Raw genomic sequence first — 17317 nt, 5'->3', positions numbered from 1 at the left:
TTATGTGTATTGTGACTTAGGGCCTCTATAAAACAAGCAAAATTCGTTGAATTGATATTCCCCGCCAATATGCTTCTAGACAAAAAATGTTATATTTAACAATCAAAAACCATTTTTTCAAGATACAAAGGGCCATAACTCTGTTATTAACAGATGGTGTAGAATGCCATTTGGCGAGCATCATCCCCTTATCCATATATATTTTTATATACTCATACCAAGTTTCAATGAAATCCGCCAAAGAACTTCCAAGATATGGCTCCGGACGGACGGAAAGACGGACGGACGGATAACGCCAAAACAAAATCCCTCCGCCGATGGCGGGGGATAATAAAGCGGAGGAGGCCCAACTGGTTAGTTATGTGGATTACATTAGCAAGATAGGGTACGGCTATTCTATGCGAGAGTTTCTGAGACTGGTCACTGACTTTGCCATAAGGGATAAGCCTTGAGAAGTTACAAAACAACTGATCTTGAATTTTCGCCTTCATGGAACAATGCGTTTAAATTATGCAACCCATGTATCATTCTGACCCAAACACTGTCCATGGCCAGGACGAAATTCACTTCAGCTGAATGAAATAATCTTATTTTTCTGAGCTGAATAAAGTCCTTGAAGCAAATAACAGCAGTGATAGTCCTCAATATATGTGGAACATTGAAGAACCGTCTTGATTATGAAACACAAACCCTGGAAAGGACAAAACGTTAACTCAGTACGTCAACCAGAGCTAAAAATGTCACCATAATAGCTGGTGGCAGTGCTGCAGGAGTAAGCTTACCGCCATTCTACATATTCCCAGGTCAACGTCGGAGAGATGACCTCTTGGATGGCTACAGCCCGGGGTCCGCTGGGGACGGTAACGGAATCTGGCTGGTCTAACTCTGATGTGTGCCTGCACTACCGGAAAAATCATTTTAAGCAGCATGTGCCATGCAATGGTCCGGAACCTGTGATGATTCTCTTTTATGGGCATAAGTCCCACATGAAACTTACACTGGCTGAATGGGGTAAACCAAAATAACATTGTGTTTGTTGTTCTCCCACACACACAGTCTAATGTCACCTTGCTTGTTATGATCCCTCATGTATACATCAGTTTTCTGATACGCTTCCGGGACTTTATAAACTTCTTCCAGAGAGAATCTTTCCGGATACCACAATTTATCGAGTTTACTTTTTAAAATATGTTAATGGAGTCATCAGAACAATATCTTCTGGCAATATGTTCCAGTCATTTATACACCGGTTTGAGCACGAGTTTAACGGAGCGATTTATTCACTGACCTTTAACAATCTGATATATATATGAACTCTGGTGATGTTATCGTTTGAAGATAAGAGTTTTTCAATGTCCACCTATTCGTATCCATGTACGATTTTTTCAAGTGCTGAATAATGTCAAAACGTTTTCGTCTGTAATATAGGGTTGGTAGGTTTAACAGTTTTAACCCTTTCTTCATATGACAGAAGTCGTAAGCCTGGAACTATTTTCGTGCTACGTCTTTGAACATTTTCTAAGACTTCGCTCATTTTCTTTGATGTTGGGTTCCATACTGGTGAACCGTAGTCCAATATTGAGCGAATTTATGAATTGTTTTAATAAGAATTAAATACTGCTCCAGCAGCTGGAGTTTCACTTCTTTATATTGTATATACACCGAAATAAATCTTTGTCCAATAATGTAAATGTTTGTTTAATCATTGCAAGCAAGCGATTTACATTGTTGGATTTGGTTGTGATGTGTGTATCGAATTTCAGGTTTTGTTGAAACAGTATCCCTAAATCGCATTTTTCACTTTCAAAAGCTAGTTCAAATGCAGTGTTATTGTTGTCGTTCATTTTGTAGTTAAAGTGATGATTCACGTTTCCCTACTGGATGCATTTATACTTTGTTATATTAAATTTCATTAACCAGTCATTACTTCATTCACATAGATTGTAGAGATCTTCTTGTAAAGAAATTTGGTCTTTTACTGAATCAACTGCAGCATAAATCTTCGTGGCGTCGGCAAACATTTTAATAGGTTGATAACTTGGTCGGGTAAATCATTCATATATATTACACACAAAACTGGTCCAAGCACTGTCGCCTGGGAATGTCGGAAGTAACGTTTTGTCAGTCAGATGCTTCGCCATTGAGAACTACACGCTGTTCCCGTCCGATAAGAAATTCTCAATCAATTTTAACACTTCTCCCCGTATGCCGTAAGATTCGAGCTTCTTGATCAAACGCCTATGCGGAACACTATTGAATGCTTTTTGAGTATCCAAATAGATTATGTCAATTTGTTTGCCACTATCAAGAAATCTATATAAATCCTCTACGTCCAATAATTGTAGTACGCAACTGCGTTTACTTCGGATTCCGTACTGTAGTGGACTAAAAAGGTCATTTTCCTCCATATGTTTCATTACTACGTCCTGAATTGATTTTTCACACAATATACAGGGTATATACGTTAACGAAATTGGTCTGTAGTTAGTTCATTTTCTTTGTGTTGTCTCCTTTGTTCTTATATAGTGTAGTTATATGAGCAAGTTTCCAGTCTTCGGGTATATCACCAGATTCAAAAGAGTTGTTAAACATAGAGCACAAAGGATTGTTGAGTTCATTTGCACCTTCTTTTTTATATATAAAGAAAATCTGTCAACAGCTGAACATGGAAACTTTTTGGAATGTAAAAACAATGCATCAACAAAGTCTGAGAAAAAAGGAAACATCCTCCGTCAATCCACGTTAACATCATGGCCCCAACAAAACAAAAGTTCATGACTTCAGATGATACTCCCGGAAGACCTACAAAGGGAACTCAAATTCCACGCCGAGTTTTGTCACCCTTACCATGTACGTCTGGTACAAATCACAAGGATTACATGGAGGAAACGGAAAGTGAGAGTGCTTGTGAAGGTTTGTCAGAAGTAGACCTTTTTGCGTGTGCAGATGTCGAGCGCCAGAAAGGTCAACCTATCAGCTTGAATTTATCCAATGGGGATTGTGCAGCAAGTGTGAACATCGCACTCGTTTCAAATATTGCACATCAGTAAAGTTTGTGCGAAGAGGGGGCATTTTTCTTTGCCCCCACTGTGAGACATAAACCAATATAACATTGTTAAAACTTGGAAACTAGAAATTTAAAAATTGTTGTTAAATTGTTGTTGAAATGTGTATTCATGATTAAAGTAGTTGTTACGTTTATATAATACACATATATTTTCATGAATTTACATTAAAATATGCAAATTCATGAAATAAAAGGTCAAAGTGTATGTATTTTGTTCAACAAACTATCACTCTTATCTAATCTAAAAGGGAGCTAACCGTGAATACACCGATACGCCATTGTGTCACACCGGTCTTTACTGACCTGTGTGAATGCGCGCTAAGCATTGTGGGAAACGGACTTTTTTCCATCATGGCGTTGGTAAACATAATAAACACGGAAGTAAAAAATGGTAATTAATTATTATCAAAAACAGGCCCAATCAAACCGGGCCAGCTGTAATATATAGTTGGATGCAGTTTGTGCTTCAAAAGGAGCCACTTTTCATGTCAGTCTATTGTTTGTAAGAATCACTAAACACGTAACTTAGACTAACTAAACATGTTGCAAGACTGTATCTTCGAAATAGTTAATAAATCTAAATCATAAATAAATATTTATAATTAAATACCTGCTGTAATTTGAGAACGTAAACGATTTAAAATAAACGATGTGAACATTACAAGGAATCTTACATGTAGGCCTAATGTGTGAGAGGATTAGTCAGGGATAAAATAAAATGCAGTTCGAAGGATCTAACATTTTGAGGAAGATGTCATGGTATCTTGGACATTTGGCACTTTCATATATTTATTTAGTAGATACTGAAAATGCTGAATGTGCCAATTGCAACATCAAAGACAAGCAGGTGAGATTTTTACAGCTTTATTTTTCTTGACATAATATTGTATGTTTTCCATTTAATTTATATGCCAGTGTTTTTTTTCACCATTTTGGGAATGGTTTCCGGTCATTTCCCCCTCCAAGACGTTTCCCCCATAAGACGTTTCATCCCCAGACGTCCCCCCCCCATTTTAGTTTTAGTGCAGATGTTTCCCCCCCCCTCCCCCAATAAATTTATAATTGTTCGGCTGAAGTTTATTCTTTGTTTATTATCAAAATTATTATTTTGTTTATGAAGTCTTTAATTAAGTTTTAATATCTATGAAGCAGCTTGTATGTTTTTTTGGTTTTAGAATTGTTTTTTGGAGGGTTTAACTGTGTAATGATTGCATGTAAATCATAAGTAAGTGCATGTTGGTGTACTAGTGGAATACATGGAATGTCCTCAAAATCTTACTGAGTATCATATACATGTTGCTCAACACAAATGCAACCAAGAATAATGTGTAATCAAGACCCGTTTTGAATACACAATTGACACCTTATTTCAGTTTGAGTGAACCTGGGCAGGGTTGTGTTAATGTAGTGTTTGTTGTTTTTTATCCAATTAAAAATGGTCAATTGGTGAATTGAAAAATGGTAAAATAAAATTTAAATTAATTTGAAACTGTTTTCCTTGTAACAGTTAAATATGATAAATAAATATTTACTTTGTAACTGTCAACATTTTTTTCATGCATTCATATGCTTATTATCAAATTATTGGACGTCGCTGATATTTTATTTTTTACTAATAACTCATTTAGACTAATTAAAACAGAATTGAACTTTCCTTGCACATTATTTCATTATTAATAATATAATTTATTAGCAAATGTAATAAAAACTTATTGATATAAGAAACACAAAACACAATTACCCGTTTTTATTAAATGAATTTGTGGAATTTAAGGAAAATTAATAACTTTATGAATTAAAAAAGGTAACTTCAAAGCAATTTATTAATAATAATTAAAACAGTGATAAACTATATAAAAATGTTTTGTATGATAATGTACTAATCTCATCTTATGAATGACTATCCCCCTTCAAAGATGTCACCTAATCTCATCAATGCTGATTAATGGGCCTGTATATTGCACCATAAGTACCCCTTCATACAATAGCTGTTATCTTGTTATATACACTTGCTAATCCAATTAACGCTTGTATATTGCACCATAAGTGCCTGATATATTGTTCAATGGTAGGTGTGTGTTGTTACTTAATATTAGTGAAAACATAACTTTCCTATTATTTGCCTGGTTTTGAAAATATTTTCATCGTTGAGTTTCCTTTAATTTTTAAAGAATATTTTTGAGAGGTAACACCTGAGTACTACAAATCAATGTAAAATGTTCATACTAGCTGTATTGGGACATTATAATTTAAATGTTACATAACAATTTTATTTACTTGTCTCAAAATAAATATCCCAATATGATATTTATTTAGTCAAAATAATTTGTGTTTCAGTTAAAACTTGGATATAGTTATTATTCTTCATTAAAAATCACAACTATACCACTTTAAATGACCATCAAAGAACATCAAAGCTGTGTTTTTACTCAATTTTTCAAGGATCTCAATAAATGAAAAAAAAAGCAGGTACTTATAAAAACAATTCTAATTAGATCTATTTAATTGGTAAAATTTGTTTGAGGCTTCCCTAAAAACAACAAAAATAAATCATTTCACTGATCTATTGATATATCTATTTGATAGGCAGAATGACAAACAGAACTAGGGTCATAAATCTGGCCCCTAAGCCTTAATTGGTAATAATATGCATGCAGTGTTATGTCTCTGAAAGTGACAATGAAGCAAATCTGCCCTTAGGCTATTTCATTTCACTCACACAAAAGGAGATAACTTGCTATTAATTGAATAGTTACTTCTAACTTGTCTCCTTTCTGTATTAAGAGGGTTTTCATATTTTAAAGTTCAATTGGTCTTCAAATGAATAAGCAATCAAAGGTCTTGATTTTGCCAACAAATAATGTTTACCAATTGTGGGTCTACCCTCCTTCTTTTTAATAATTATTTCTAATTATGTTGTTTTTTAAATTTTTATATCAATGGAAATTAAAATATTTTTTCACTATTTTGTTTAAAAAGTACTTAAAGAAATCCAGGCAAGAATACATGACAAGTAAGGGTTGTGTCAAGAAGGTGCCATTTAAGGCCCTATTATCAGTTTTGGATGCCCTTACCTGTATAGGTGAGAAGACTGTGAGAAGACTGGGGACAGTGGGGCATGAGGAACAACAAATACACAGTAATTGACAGGTTCGTGTTGAATCAAGCACAGAATTTTCTGAGCATTTATGATTCATTAGAATTGAAAAAAAAATCAATCAACCAGAAAAATCAAGTTGACCAACATTGACTTATTTGCATGAACAGGTATAAAAAAGTGGGTATTAATAGCTTAAGACATTATTGGCAACATGTCTGTTTAATTTATATTATCAATATTGTTAATTAAGCATGGAATATTAATCAAAATTGGGGGTAAAGTTCAATCGACCAGTATTGACCAGTAATGACAAATTTGGGAGTATTGACCGGGGCGGTTTTAACCGGTAATAACCGCCGGTTAAAACCGGGGGCGGTCGATTGGTGCCAACCATGGGTGTACTAAAGGAATACTAGAGGAATACATGGGATATTCTCAAAATCTTACCATGTTGTTTTTAATATAATTAAATAGGATCAATTGATGAATTAATTCAGTTTGTGTAAACTTGGGCTGGGTTGTGGAACTATAGTTATTTGTTGTTATACAATTAAATAGGGTTCTATGTAACTGTCAAAAAAACATATGCATTCACACGCATATAATCCAATTATTGGATGTCACTGATATTTTCAATTTTACTGGTAGCAAATTAAGACTAATTAAAACAGAATTGGACTTTCCTTGCAAAGTATTTCATTATTAATAATATAATACTATAATTAGCTAATGTAATAAAAACATATTGAAATTTTAATAATTTAACTCAATGATATTAATAATATTTAAATTTTCCCCAAAAAACTAGGGCAGGAAGATAGGAAGGATTTTTTTTTTGGAAAATCAACAGTGTTGTCAGTGTAAAATATTTGTAAAGCTTCTTCTGAGTTTGAACTTCAGTTTTACATTTTATGACCTGCAACATATTATATGCTACTTTATTTCACTATGGTAAGTCATTAATGTGTTATTTATTTTTCAACTACATAATGTGCTAATCTCATATAATGAATTACTATCCCATTTAAAAATGACACCTAATCTAAATTCATTAATACAATAGTTATAATTGTTTTATTGTAACATACTATTCCACTAAAAATGACCATCATAGAACATCAATGCTGTGCTTTTACTAAATTTTTCAATGATTTCAATTATTTAAAGAAAGAAATCTATCAGGCACTTATAAAAACATATATATTAAGGGTGTCAAAATTTAACAAACTGAACAAGTCAATTTGAACTTCTCTTGCAATGCAAATGGAGCCACTTGAAATATCAAATTGTTCCCATACAAGTCGGCAAAATAGCTGTGACATTGTGTCTTTTCAAAACATGCATCAGACACACCTTCTGAAACTTTTTAAGCGGTTTTGAAAACGCTATTTCATTGCAAACTTTCGTCAATAAAGGAAACATGTTGTTATACAACCGAAAGTGAAAGTTCTGTTTAAAAAAAACATGAATAAAGAGCGAAATTGTTGAAAACTAACGAAAATTATAATTGATACTTACATAAGACCGTAATATTGAACAAAATAATACTCTACTTTTAAATTATAACATGAATGTTTACTTATAAAGCAAATTCTTCATTCATCGGCGGACTTCTTTGTGTCGTAGTCATAAATGCCTCCAAATGGAGGTGCGTGATGCGTCTAAGTATAGAGGTGACAATAACGTAGTGACGTCACCATCTATGTTTAGAATGCCGATACGCAGTACTCTTCATAACAAACAAAATGGCCTCCGACCGTACTAGGACGCAGCCAATAACGAAGATACACATTCAAATCATATCATAGTGAAACTTAATTTCAACACAAAAAGGGTAATTAACAACAAACGAATGAGTTTTATTTCATTTATTACATTATTTTTTTATTTGAAGACAAAACCTGAATACACCGATATGCCGTACGACCAGTATATAAGCAAAAGAATCGTAGTTTAATATTTTCCAATGATTTCATTCAAATTAATCCAGGATTCGATTAATTATCTTCACGTGAGCAGCATCACTGTTAAAAGGTCACAAAATGACAATCTATAATTATTTACTTTATTTTAAATTCATTCAACAGTAAATCTTAATGTGACATTACATACATTAGTACCGGTACCCATTCTTGATTACTCAGTAATATGTTTGGCAACCAATAGCTTTGATGACGTATTCATGCAGTGATGTCATCGGGTTCCAACAATGTCATCTAAATGCCAAGTTCCGTATGCTACAAATTGTTGAAGGTTGTGTCTTTACACTTACAATTATTCACGGACCTGTATAAAATTTTGAGGGGGTAATTTTGGTGACACAATAAAATTTACTTATGTTTACGGTGATTCTGTGTAACGGATGTGTAACAAGTACGGTACGAGTTTGTGTTCAAATACATTCATGTGGCTTATTTAATGATTGATCAGTAGCTGTATTACGCACGCAACAAATGATTCCAGATACGTACATATTTTCCGAGCACTGGTAAATCAAACCCGCAAGAAGGCAAGACGTGTCAGAGGGGCATGGTTGCATGGTTAATGCTTTTTCGTATGAAATATTCTCACACAACAATGTACACAAATTTAAAATTGAGCAAATTTAAAACAAAATTAGCACTATACAAGTGTTGCATACTGTTACGTTATAACCTGATCGAATAAAAATTTGAGAAAATCATTATTAACAAAAATATCAATTTCATGGTTTAGCCTTATGTTTATAAAAACAACGGATTAATGGCGTGGTCGTATGGTTAATTAATTGTGTTATATATCCAGACATATATTCATATTTATATTGACAATAAAAGCCCCAGGCATATATGTAATTTAAAAATATACATGCATAGTGTAATAGCTGTACGTTTCATGACTAAGTTACGCATCTTTCCTTATAGTACATACTAGCGTTTGTTGTTTAATGGGTATTTTTGTGTAAAAGTAAGCCAGTACACACTACACAAGCTGGGATGTTGTTTCACAATTTCTAATTGTCACGGGTGAAGCCCGTTAACGGTTTTGCAAGTATCTTGATGATTATACATTGTAATATTACTGGACCTTGGAAAGTGTTTGTATTAACATTTAAAGCGGGACTGCACAATTTTGTCAAATATTTATGAATTAATATAAAATGTGTAAAAATCTTATTATACATATATTTCAATATAAATTAAAGTTAAGGTCATGTGTCTAAAAAATGCGAAATAAACCAGATATTTAATTATGAAATCGAAAATGTCTGTACAGTCAATTCGCCAGCATGTATATCATTCATGTACGACGTGAATCTAAATTTAGTTTTACGGATCATTTTAATTTCCTGCAACGAAATCTATTCATACGACACACGAACACTTACTCCGATCCTAATAAAATGACATATGCTTCGGTTATTGTAGGAAAATATGTACGAAATATCTTCGTCACAATCGGCTCGGTGCGCTTAAATGTCTTTGCTGCATTTTATGAAATTCGTCTTCAATGTATAATTTTTCTTGCCAATTTTGTGTTATTATAACATATTTTTATCAATATATTACAATTTAACACATATAAACATCATGCAGTCCCACTTTAAGGAGCAAAATAAACATCAATGAAACTTTGTCGATGTGTGAGCAGTGTTCGACACTTACTATTCTGAGTAAGGATTTTTTTGGACTCCTTTTTTCTGAAATTTTGGAGTCCTATCATACTTCAGGAAGTCCAAACATTATGACACTTTTTATACCGATTTTTTTATTAACGACACATCTTAACCATAAATTATTCAATCCTCTTTGTCGTTTGGTTTCAGATCGAAAAGTTCAACGTGACTGCTGTTAAATCTTTGTTGTCATTTGTTATCTCAGATTGCAAAATCATTTTACACATTCCAGTAATATTTAAGCTTATTATTGTAATTAAAAAAAATATGATTTTCTATAATGCATTTATATATGCTTGCTTGTTGAGCCTCGGAAATTGTTGTAACAGTCCATTGCTTTATTCCTATAATAGTTAACATAATATGTAACAAAGCCAACTAACCGTCACAAAGCACTTGAATTTATTGATTGATAGTGACATAGGGTTCTTTACGCACAACTGATTCACAGTCGTTCCCATCTTTAGTGCATTGGGACCGTTTTACAAAAGGGAAGATTTTAACAAAGTTGTTACAGGACCAGTATATGATGTAAAACAAAAAATAAATCCCTGTCCTAACTTTTTTTAGAAGAAAACTTTTTTAATATGCAAGTCTTAAAATATGTCTTCATCATTTGGCGTGGCCAGTTTTTACCCGAGGGACGATATTTAAAAAAAACTTGGTAGAGGACCACAATAAAATGATACCTGCTAAAAACCAAACTTCTTGGCCTTGCGGTTTCAGAGAAGACATAATTTTTTCTCCAAACATATAAAGCATGTAACCCTCAGAGACGGGCAAATTTTCACCCCAGGGTATTATTAAAAAAAAACATTAAAACACTTCGGACAAACCGAACGATTAACAAGAGTGACACCTAAATAATCCCTCCCTAAACTACTTTCACCTTAAGTCGTATTTTGGAACGGATGGATAGAATCAATTTCGTATTCAGTTGGAATAGCATGAGCACTATTGTTCTGATTGTTTATACCATTTAAAAAGCGTTCGTAGCAAATTTCATGAGGATTTGTTAAACTTCGGGAATGCTAAGAAATTTGTCATTTAATTTGACATGGTAACCAAGTTTTTAAATGCAGTTTTGTAATTTACCCAATTGTAATTTCGACAAATCTTCCGACAAAGTTTCTCATATATTGGAAATAAATATAACCTCTAGTGTTCACAATGTATATATTGATATAGGACCATGTAGGAACGATTATTAAAAATGTGCAAAATGTAATAACAAAAGCTCACTGTAAGTAAGTTGTGCTCATTAGATCTAGATCTAGACTCTTGCTAGGTGCATCTGTGTAAGATATGACAGAGCACTGTGAACAGGGTTTTTATTTAAAAATATTGTTAACAGACTGGGGTTCTTTGCGTTTCAAGTCGTTTCACTAAAACTGGTAAATGAAATTTTATTTTTTTGCTTACATAAACTATACAATTGACAATAAAAATTGTTTCATTATTATAATACAATTATATGTATAAACAATGCATCTTCTGAAGACAAACGTGTAGACCAGACAGGAGTTTTCGTGGGATAAAGAAAAATACTGTTCAAGTGCATAGTCACAATGATGTTATTGTTCTGGTTTTGTATGATACTGATCACTATCAATAGACCAGCTGTCTATAATCTTCTTTGTTAAGAGGAACTCTTACAGTTCTCAAACAGTGGTTAAAGTGTGCGGTTATGACTTGGTATTAAAAACTTTCTTATGCAGTATGTGAGGGTGAGTATTAAATTATTTCAATTTTAACGTGACAATAAAAATGCAACTTAAGGTTTTTATAGACAGTGTTCGACAATGACTATTTCTGAGTAAGATATTTTTTAAACAGACCTTTTGATTTTGCGAAACGAAGGGATTTTTTTTATAATTCAAAGATGATTTTGAAGGGGTCCGACGGACATCTTTGAAACAAAAACAAGGAGTCCGAGCCTCATTTCCAGGAGTCTCGGACCACCGGACTCCCGTTAGTGTCGAACACTGTTCTACGTGCATAGATAAATACGCAAATATGCCCAATAAAATACGTTCGAACCCTAGATTATAAAGTGTCCATAGGTATTGAAAAATGTGTTGATTAGTCATATTAGAAGCGTTAAATTATTCTGTGCATGTGTGTTTAAATGTAAATGAACGACAGTTTTTCATTCTAGTTCACATCTGTTGAACAGCTTGTTATACTATTATTGAATACACTGGTGTATTTTTCTTCACTACCGTTTGATATTGTTACAAATCTCTGAGTTTGTCACTGCAGCATTTGTCGCTGCGTTTAGAGAGGAATATCGTCGGATATTAAGGTTCGTTAGGTCTTTTTTCCACAATTCTAAATCTTCACATATTGTACGATAAATAGTGTACGTTAAATCTACTTGGTCAAAATTGTGAAAGAAATTTAAAAGAAGCTGAAAATATTACATTCATTTTTTATTATACTATACAAAAAATTGATATTCCCAATTAATGTTCGCAGTTCGTTTAATATGAAACTTTTACTAAACACATTTTCATTCCTCATCAATCTTTTCATTTTTTTCTGTCAGAGAATACTTTGCCTTCATAAGGAATTTTAAAGTTAACACATGTATAAATAAACTGGTACTTCTCCCTATACTTGATTAAAGAACTTTTATTTTTTAGTATGTTTTTATAAATCATTTAACCATAAATAAAGCATCTACAAAGACGTTATGCAAAATATCATAATTAGTGTGATTATACAATATCAATATACAATATATTTGACTTCAAACATTATGCTCGAGAGACGGTTTGAAACCTATGTACATAGCTTCAAATGTTCGTTCGTACAAACATTCAAACAGAAGATGTTTAGTTTCGAAATATATCGATTTTAAATTCTACATAAGAAATTAGCTCAGGTCGTGTATTTGCTTAATCTGCTCACGATTTAAAAAACAAAAATCCAAATGACATCAATTAATATTTGTGGGTCACGCAATCGCTGGTTGTAGCACTATAGCAGTTATAATTGGAACCATTTTACTGTTGTCCGTCGAAATTAATAAACACACACACACATACACACACATACATATTAAATACCAACATATAATCACTGATATTTGAGAAATGTATACATAAGTCGTAATGTTTTATCATGTGGTAAATGCCAACGCTTTGTGCCAGAATTCAACCCCAAGGACGAAAGCAATAATCAATATGTGATGTTTGCTTTACAGAATGGGAATCCTAAGAGTTGTGCGTCCGTATTTGAAATCGCTGTCGACTGGGGGTGCGTTGTTACTGGTGGTCTTCTACGTCATTTTCGGTAGACAGATGTCGTTCTATTTTACCCCGGGTCATTATAACAAATTATATGTATCACTGTAATGTATACCTAATTGCAAACAGTTTGTATTTATGTATAGAATAAAGGTCCCGGCTTACTGTGATTTGGTTTTAAAATTAAGTTGATTCCGTGCGAGAACCGTTAATGTTTTGGAACTTATTTTTGCATTGCGTTAGAATATTTAAAACTGAGGGTTCACTTCATGGAACGCTATCTCTTAGCTATGCTGACCCTTAAGTAAATGTTCTCTTATCGGTGCAACTATTTTCAGTTCAGATTGTGGTCGGGTTTTTCCTCGTCATTTAAAAAAAGAACGTGCATGTTTTACTTTCAACATTCAGTTTTGCTACTGGAGCGAAATAAGAGTGTTGTTTTCTTCAGCTGTTGCGAGAGACTTGCACCAGCATAATGACAGTCTACCGGGAAATGACACTTGGACTATGTCGACGCCCGTTTCTCTGTCTTTGCTACTTCCGACGCTCGGCGCTTCGCTACCTCCATGGCCTTTTCAGCCAGCGCCGCAACCAGCCATATTTCAGAACACGAGGCCACCGACTCCAACCCCAACCGCATCTGGCGGCGCGCCGGATGATTTTTCCCACACAAACTCAGAAGACAGTGTTCTTATTAGCAAGGACTCTTCTGTGGTAAGTCAATTAAATGAACTGGAACAGAGGTCAAGGCATTTAAACACAACGTGCTTCAAGGACGTTTTACTCAACGCAACTTATAAGGGAACGGAACGCGGACGTTTTTTTCATTCTATGGTTTACAATATCGGATATTGCAAAGTGCCAAAAGTTGGGTCTACTTTTTGGACATTGTTATTGACAACTCTTGACAATGGAGTCGATTTTGGCAAGAAACTTTTAGAAAAGAAACGCAGTTTTCTACACGCTGGTCGTTACTCTTTTTCTTCCTCATTCACGTACCTTAAGAGTGCCAAAGTTCCAATAATTCTCCCAACACGGGACCCATATTCTCGGCTTTACTCGGCTTTCATCGACAAATCATACTTGCCCATTATAATAAACACAAACTACGATGTTCTAAGCATTCGAAACAAATCACTGTGGGCAACTGATGTTTCTTTTCAAGAATTTCTGCAATGGATTTTGAACGAAGCGAAAGCAGGCAAATCTTTAGATAGACACTGGGCACCGATTTATTCTATTTGCGGATCTTGCGAGGTTAACGCTCAGTACATTGCAAAACAAGAAACATTTGCAAACGATATCGGCGTCTTATTAAAGAAGCTGAACGTATCGTCAGAAAAATACAACTTCATCATGCATACGCTGGAAGGCAAGCGGATCCAGTCATCCTTGCCGGGAATTGTAGCTACAATTCTAGAGCGGAGTTCTGGGGCCGAGATTAGCCGGTGTATGCCATGGCTGGAGGTCACTCGAAGGATATGGCGCTCTTTTCAGATTCAGGTTAAATAATACTAAATAATCGTTTAGAAAATCATCATGTTTTACTCGAAGGCATACTGTACAATTCAGACAGTTGTTCTGGTTTTATATTATGAAGGTATTGATAAGGTTAGCATAGCTGTTCATTAGGTAATCACCTAAAAATGATAGAATTACGGGCTTTATCAAAATATTGCTCGGAAACAGGTTACAGTCCAATAGAAAACAGCCGAAAAATGTTGGTAAAACAGTCGATTTTGATGTATGTCAATTCCTTTTTTGCTTTGTAAATAACATCTTTTTTTCGAATCAGCTCAGATTGCTCGTCAAGAAAACTTGTTGGTATAAGATTGCCCATGTGAAAATTAGTGCATTTATTTTCTCTTCAAGTTGTCGCTTTTACATTGAATTATACAGTGAAAATATGTAGTATATTGTGACCTACAGGGCTTTATTCGCGAAGACCGAGGATATCCGCAAGGTACGTTCGAGTCCATTCGGAACAGCTCAGATCCGTCACTAGTGTCCGATATAATTTTAGCGGAAATATTCAAGTATACTTTGTCGTCGGAAGAACGTAAAATTCAACGAGAAAATGCGTTTCGAAAAGCGTATGATGGTGTCAGCAAAGATGTTGTTGATGTGATCAAAGACTTGTACAGTGTGGACTTTTCAATATACGGTTATTCTAATATTCCACCAAATGAGAGATAAAATGAAAGTTTCTTTGCGATAAAAAAAGGTTATTTGATCGTTTCTTAACTGTTTGAGTCAACATATGTCAACAAACAGGCTTAACGTTCATGTTTGTTCTCTTTATATTCATATAATTTAACCTCTTGGCTGAATCGTTAAATCGTGTATATATGTAGATTTCAACATAGTACCAGAATCTTTGCTATTGTTTTCATGTTCATAAATATTAGTTCAGCTGGAAACGCATTTTGTTTGAAGAGATAAATTATAAAGCAACGCAAAACCAAATTTAGTAATTGTTACATAATATAGTATTATTTGTATTCAATCCTTTAGGAATACACGTGTACTGCATAATAGGCATTTACTGAAATAAATGCCCGGGACTCACTTTGTGTGATAGACCCACCTGATTTAGCAACAGTAACACAAATTATCTATGGTTACTTTAAAAGACAATTTATTTTTGTATTTTCATTCATCGTTAGTGCATTTTTGTTTTGTTGTTTTAAAAAGTTTTTAAATTGTCCTCTATACTTTATGACGTTCTTTTGTTATTCAGACAGCTGTCGTTGCGTGTCCCGATAAAAACATTTAATCAAAATGATAGTGAAGCAGTGTAACGTGTCAAATGTTGCATTGAGTCAAATGATTGAGTGTAACGTGTCCAATGTTGCATTGAGTCAAATGATGGATTGTAACGTTTCCAATGTTGCATTGAGTTAAATTACATTGCATGAGCTGAAATCATATTACGGCGTTACAGTTGTCGCAACTATATGAGCCGTGCTCTATGAAAATGTGGCTAAATGCATGTGCGTTAAGTGTCGTCCCAGATAAGCCTGTGCAATCCACACAGGCAAATCAGGGACGACACTTTCCGCTTTCATTAAATTTTTAGTTTAAACATAGTTCCTTTCTAGCAAAAAGCCAGTTAAAGCGGAGAGTGTCGTCTCTGATTAGCCTGTGCGGACTGCACAGGCTTATCTGGGACAACATTTTACGCACATGCATTAAACCCCCTTTTCACTGCTTATATGTTGTAAGGTGTCGTTATCGATTTACTGAATTGTGTTTTTCACGCGGTAAACTATTACTCGTATAAGGAATATATATATATATATATATATGCAACGGAATGCGTCCTCAATTGGAACATTGATTTCGGTCAATACTCGCTGACAAGAAGAATTGAGTGTGCACTTTTGTAGATGAATGGAACGTTTGAAGTGCCAAACGTATTATTTGCTACGGTAATTGCAAATGAATTAGGGGCGGTTTGCTTTTATGTTAATGGGTATTTTTGGGTTAATATGCCGAGACCGGTTGTCGTCGGCATGCCTCTATTTATGATATGATTACGATGGTTCGTGGCTTATTGATTAATGTACCGGTAGGTTTATTAACAGTTTGCGAGGCGGTGTGTCTGATCTTAGAGATAACTAGTAAGAATTAAAGTACATTATTGCCGCATTTCAGTCAGTCATAGTGTAATGTCAGTTACAAGCTACATGAAACAAAGAGTTAGTAAAAGAACACGTCATTATCAGGTATTAAAGTTGTCGCTACTATATGAGCCGTGCTCTGTGAAAATGGGGTTTAATGCATATGCGTTAAGTATCGTCCCAGATAAGCCTCTGCAGTCCGCACAGGCAAATCAGGGACTACACTTTCCGCTTTCATTGTATTTTTCGTTTAAAGATAGTCTCTTCTTAGAACAAATCAAGTTTAAGCGGAAAGTGTCGTCCCTGATTAGCCTTTCGGACTGCACAAGCTTACCTGGTACAACCCTTTATGCACATGCATTAAACCCCCTTTTCACAGAGCACGACCCATATGTTTTAATGTGTAGTTATCGATTCACTGAATTGTGTTCTGAATTTGCAGCAATTTCCATCAAGACGCATACATAATCTTGTGTTGTGTAAACGGTAGGCAAAGGACAAATACAGACCAAAACAAAACTACCTTAAAACAAAATTTCAAAAAACACTTTGTCGTGTTTTTATGCATTCACTGTGATACATGTTTATATTTATAAATGAACCGATCTGTCATATGTTTTT

General features: G+C 34.1%; 4 protein-coding genes across 10 annotated transcripts in view; 2 read left to right on the top strand and 2 right to left on the bottom strand.

Moving 5' to 3' along the window:
• LOC127837785 (uncharacterized) overlaps positions 1-17317 on the bottom strand; it is a 605533-nt gene that overhangs the window by 331163 nt on the left and 257053 nt on the right. The window lies entirely within an intron of this gene.
• Positions 1-17317, top strand: part of LOC127837806 (solute carrier family 49 member 4 homolog) — a 583680-nt gene that overhangs the window by 343866 nt on the left and 222497 nt on the right. The window lies entirely within an intron of this gene.
• Positions 1-17317, bottom strand: part of LOC127837799 (G-protein-signaling modulator 2-like) — a 616832-nt gene that overhangs the window by 397422 nt on the left and 202093 nt on the right. The window lies entirely within an intron of this gene.
• LOC127837793 (carbohydrate sulfotransferase 9-like) lies at positions 7908-15778 on the top strand. 2 transcript variants are annotated; one of them, XM_052365182.1, is made up of 4 exons: positions 7908-8001; positions 13031-13149; positions 13522-14576; positions 15003-15778. In XM_052365182.1, exons 2-4 carry the CDS (start codon positions 13032-13034, stop codon positions 15267-15269), a joined length of 1440 nt encoding a protein of 479 aa, XP_052221142.1. In that variant the 5' UTR covers positions 7908-8001; position 13031; the 3' UTR covers positions 15270-15778. The 2 variants fall into 2 exon arrangements, with proteins under 2 accessions (XP_052221142.1, XP_052221143.1); XM_052365183.1 differs by lacking the exon at positions 7908-8001 and adding an exon at positions 12053-12127 and having other exon boundaries at positions 13482-14576.

This window comes from Dreissena polymorpha, chromosome 7 (assembly GCF_020536995.1).
Source record: "Dreissena polymorpha isolate Duluth1 chromosome 7, UMN_Dpol_1.0, whole genome shotgun sequence".
Classification (NCBI taxonomy): Eukaryota; Metazoa; Mollusca; class Bivalvia; order Myida; family Dreissenidae; genus Dreissena; species Dreissena polymorpha.
This window is presented reverse-complemented; position numbering and strand designations above follow the sequence as displayed.

Excerpts from the sequence above, each read along its gene's own strand:
- LOC127837793 (XM_052365182.1), top strand. The coding sequence starts at position 13,032 with ATGGGAATCCTAAGAGTTGTGCGTCCGTATTTGAAATCGCTGTCGACT. Across the intron at positions 13,150-13,521 it reads GTCGTTCTATTTTACCCCGG|CTGTTGCGAGAGACTTGCAC; the intron begins GTCATTATAACA and ends TGTTTTCTTCAG. Across the intron at positions 14,577-15,002 it reads GGCGCTCTTTTCAGATTCAG|GGCTTTATTCGCGAAGACCG; the intron begins GTTAAATAATAC and ends TGTGACCTACAG.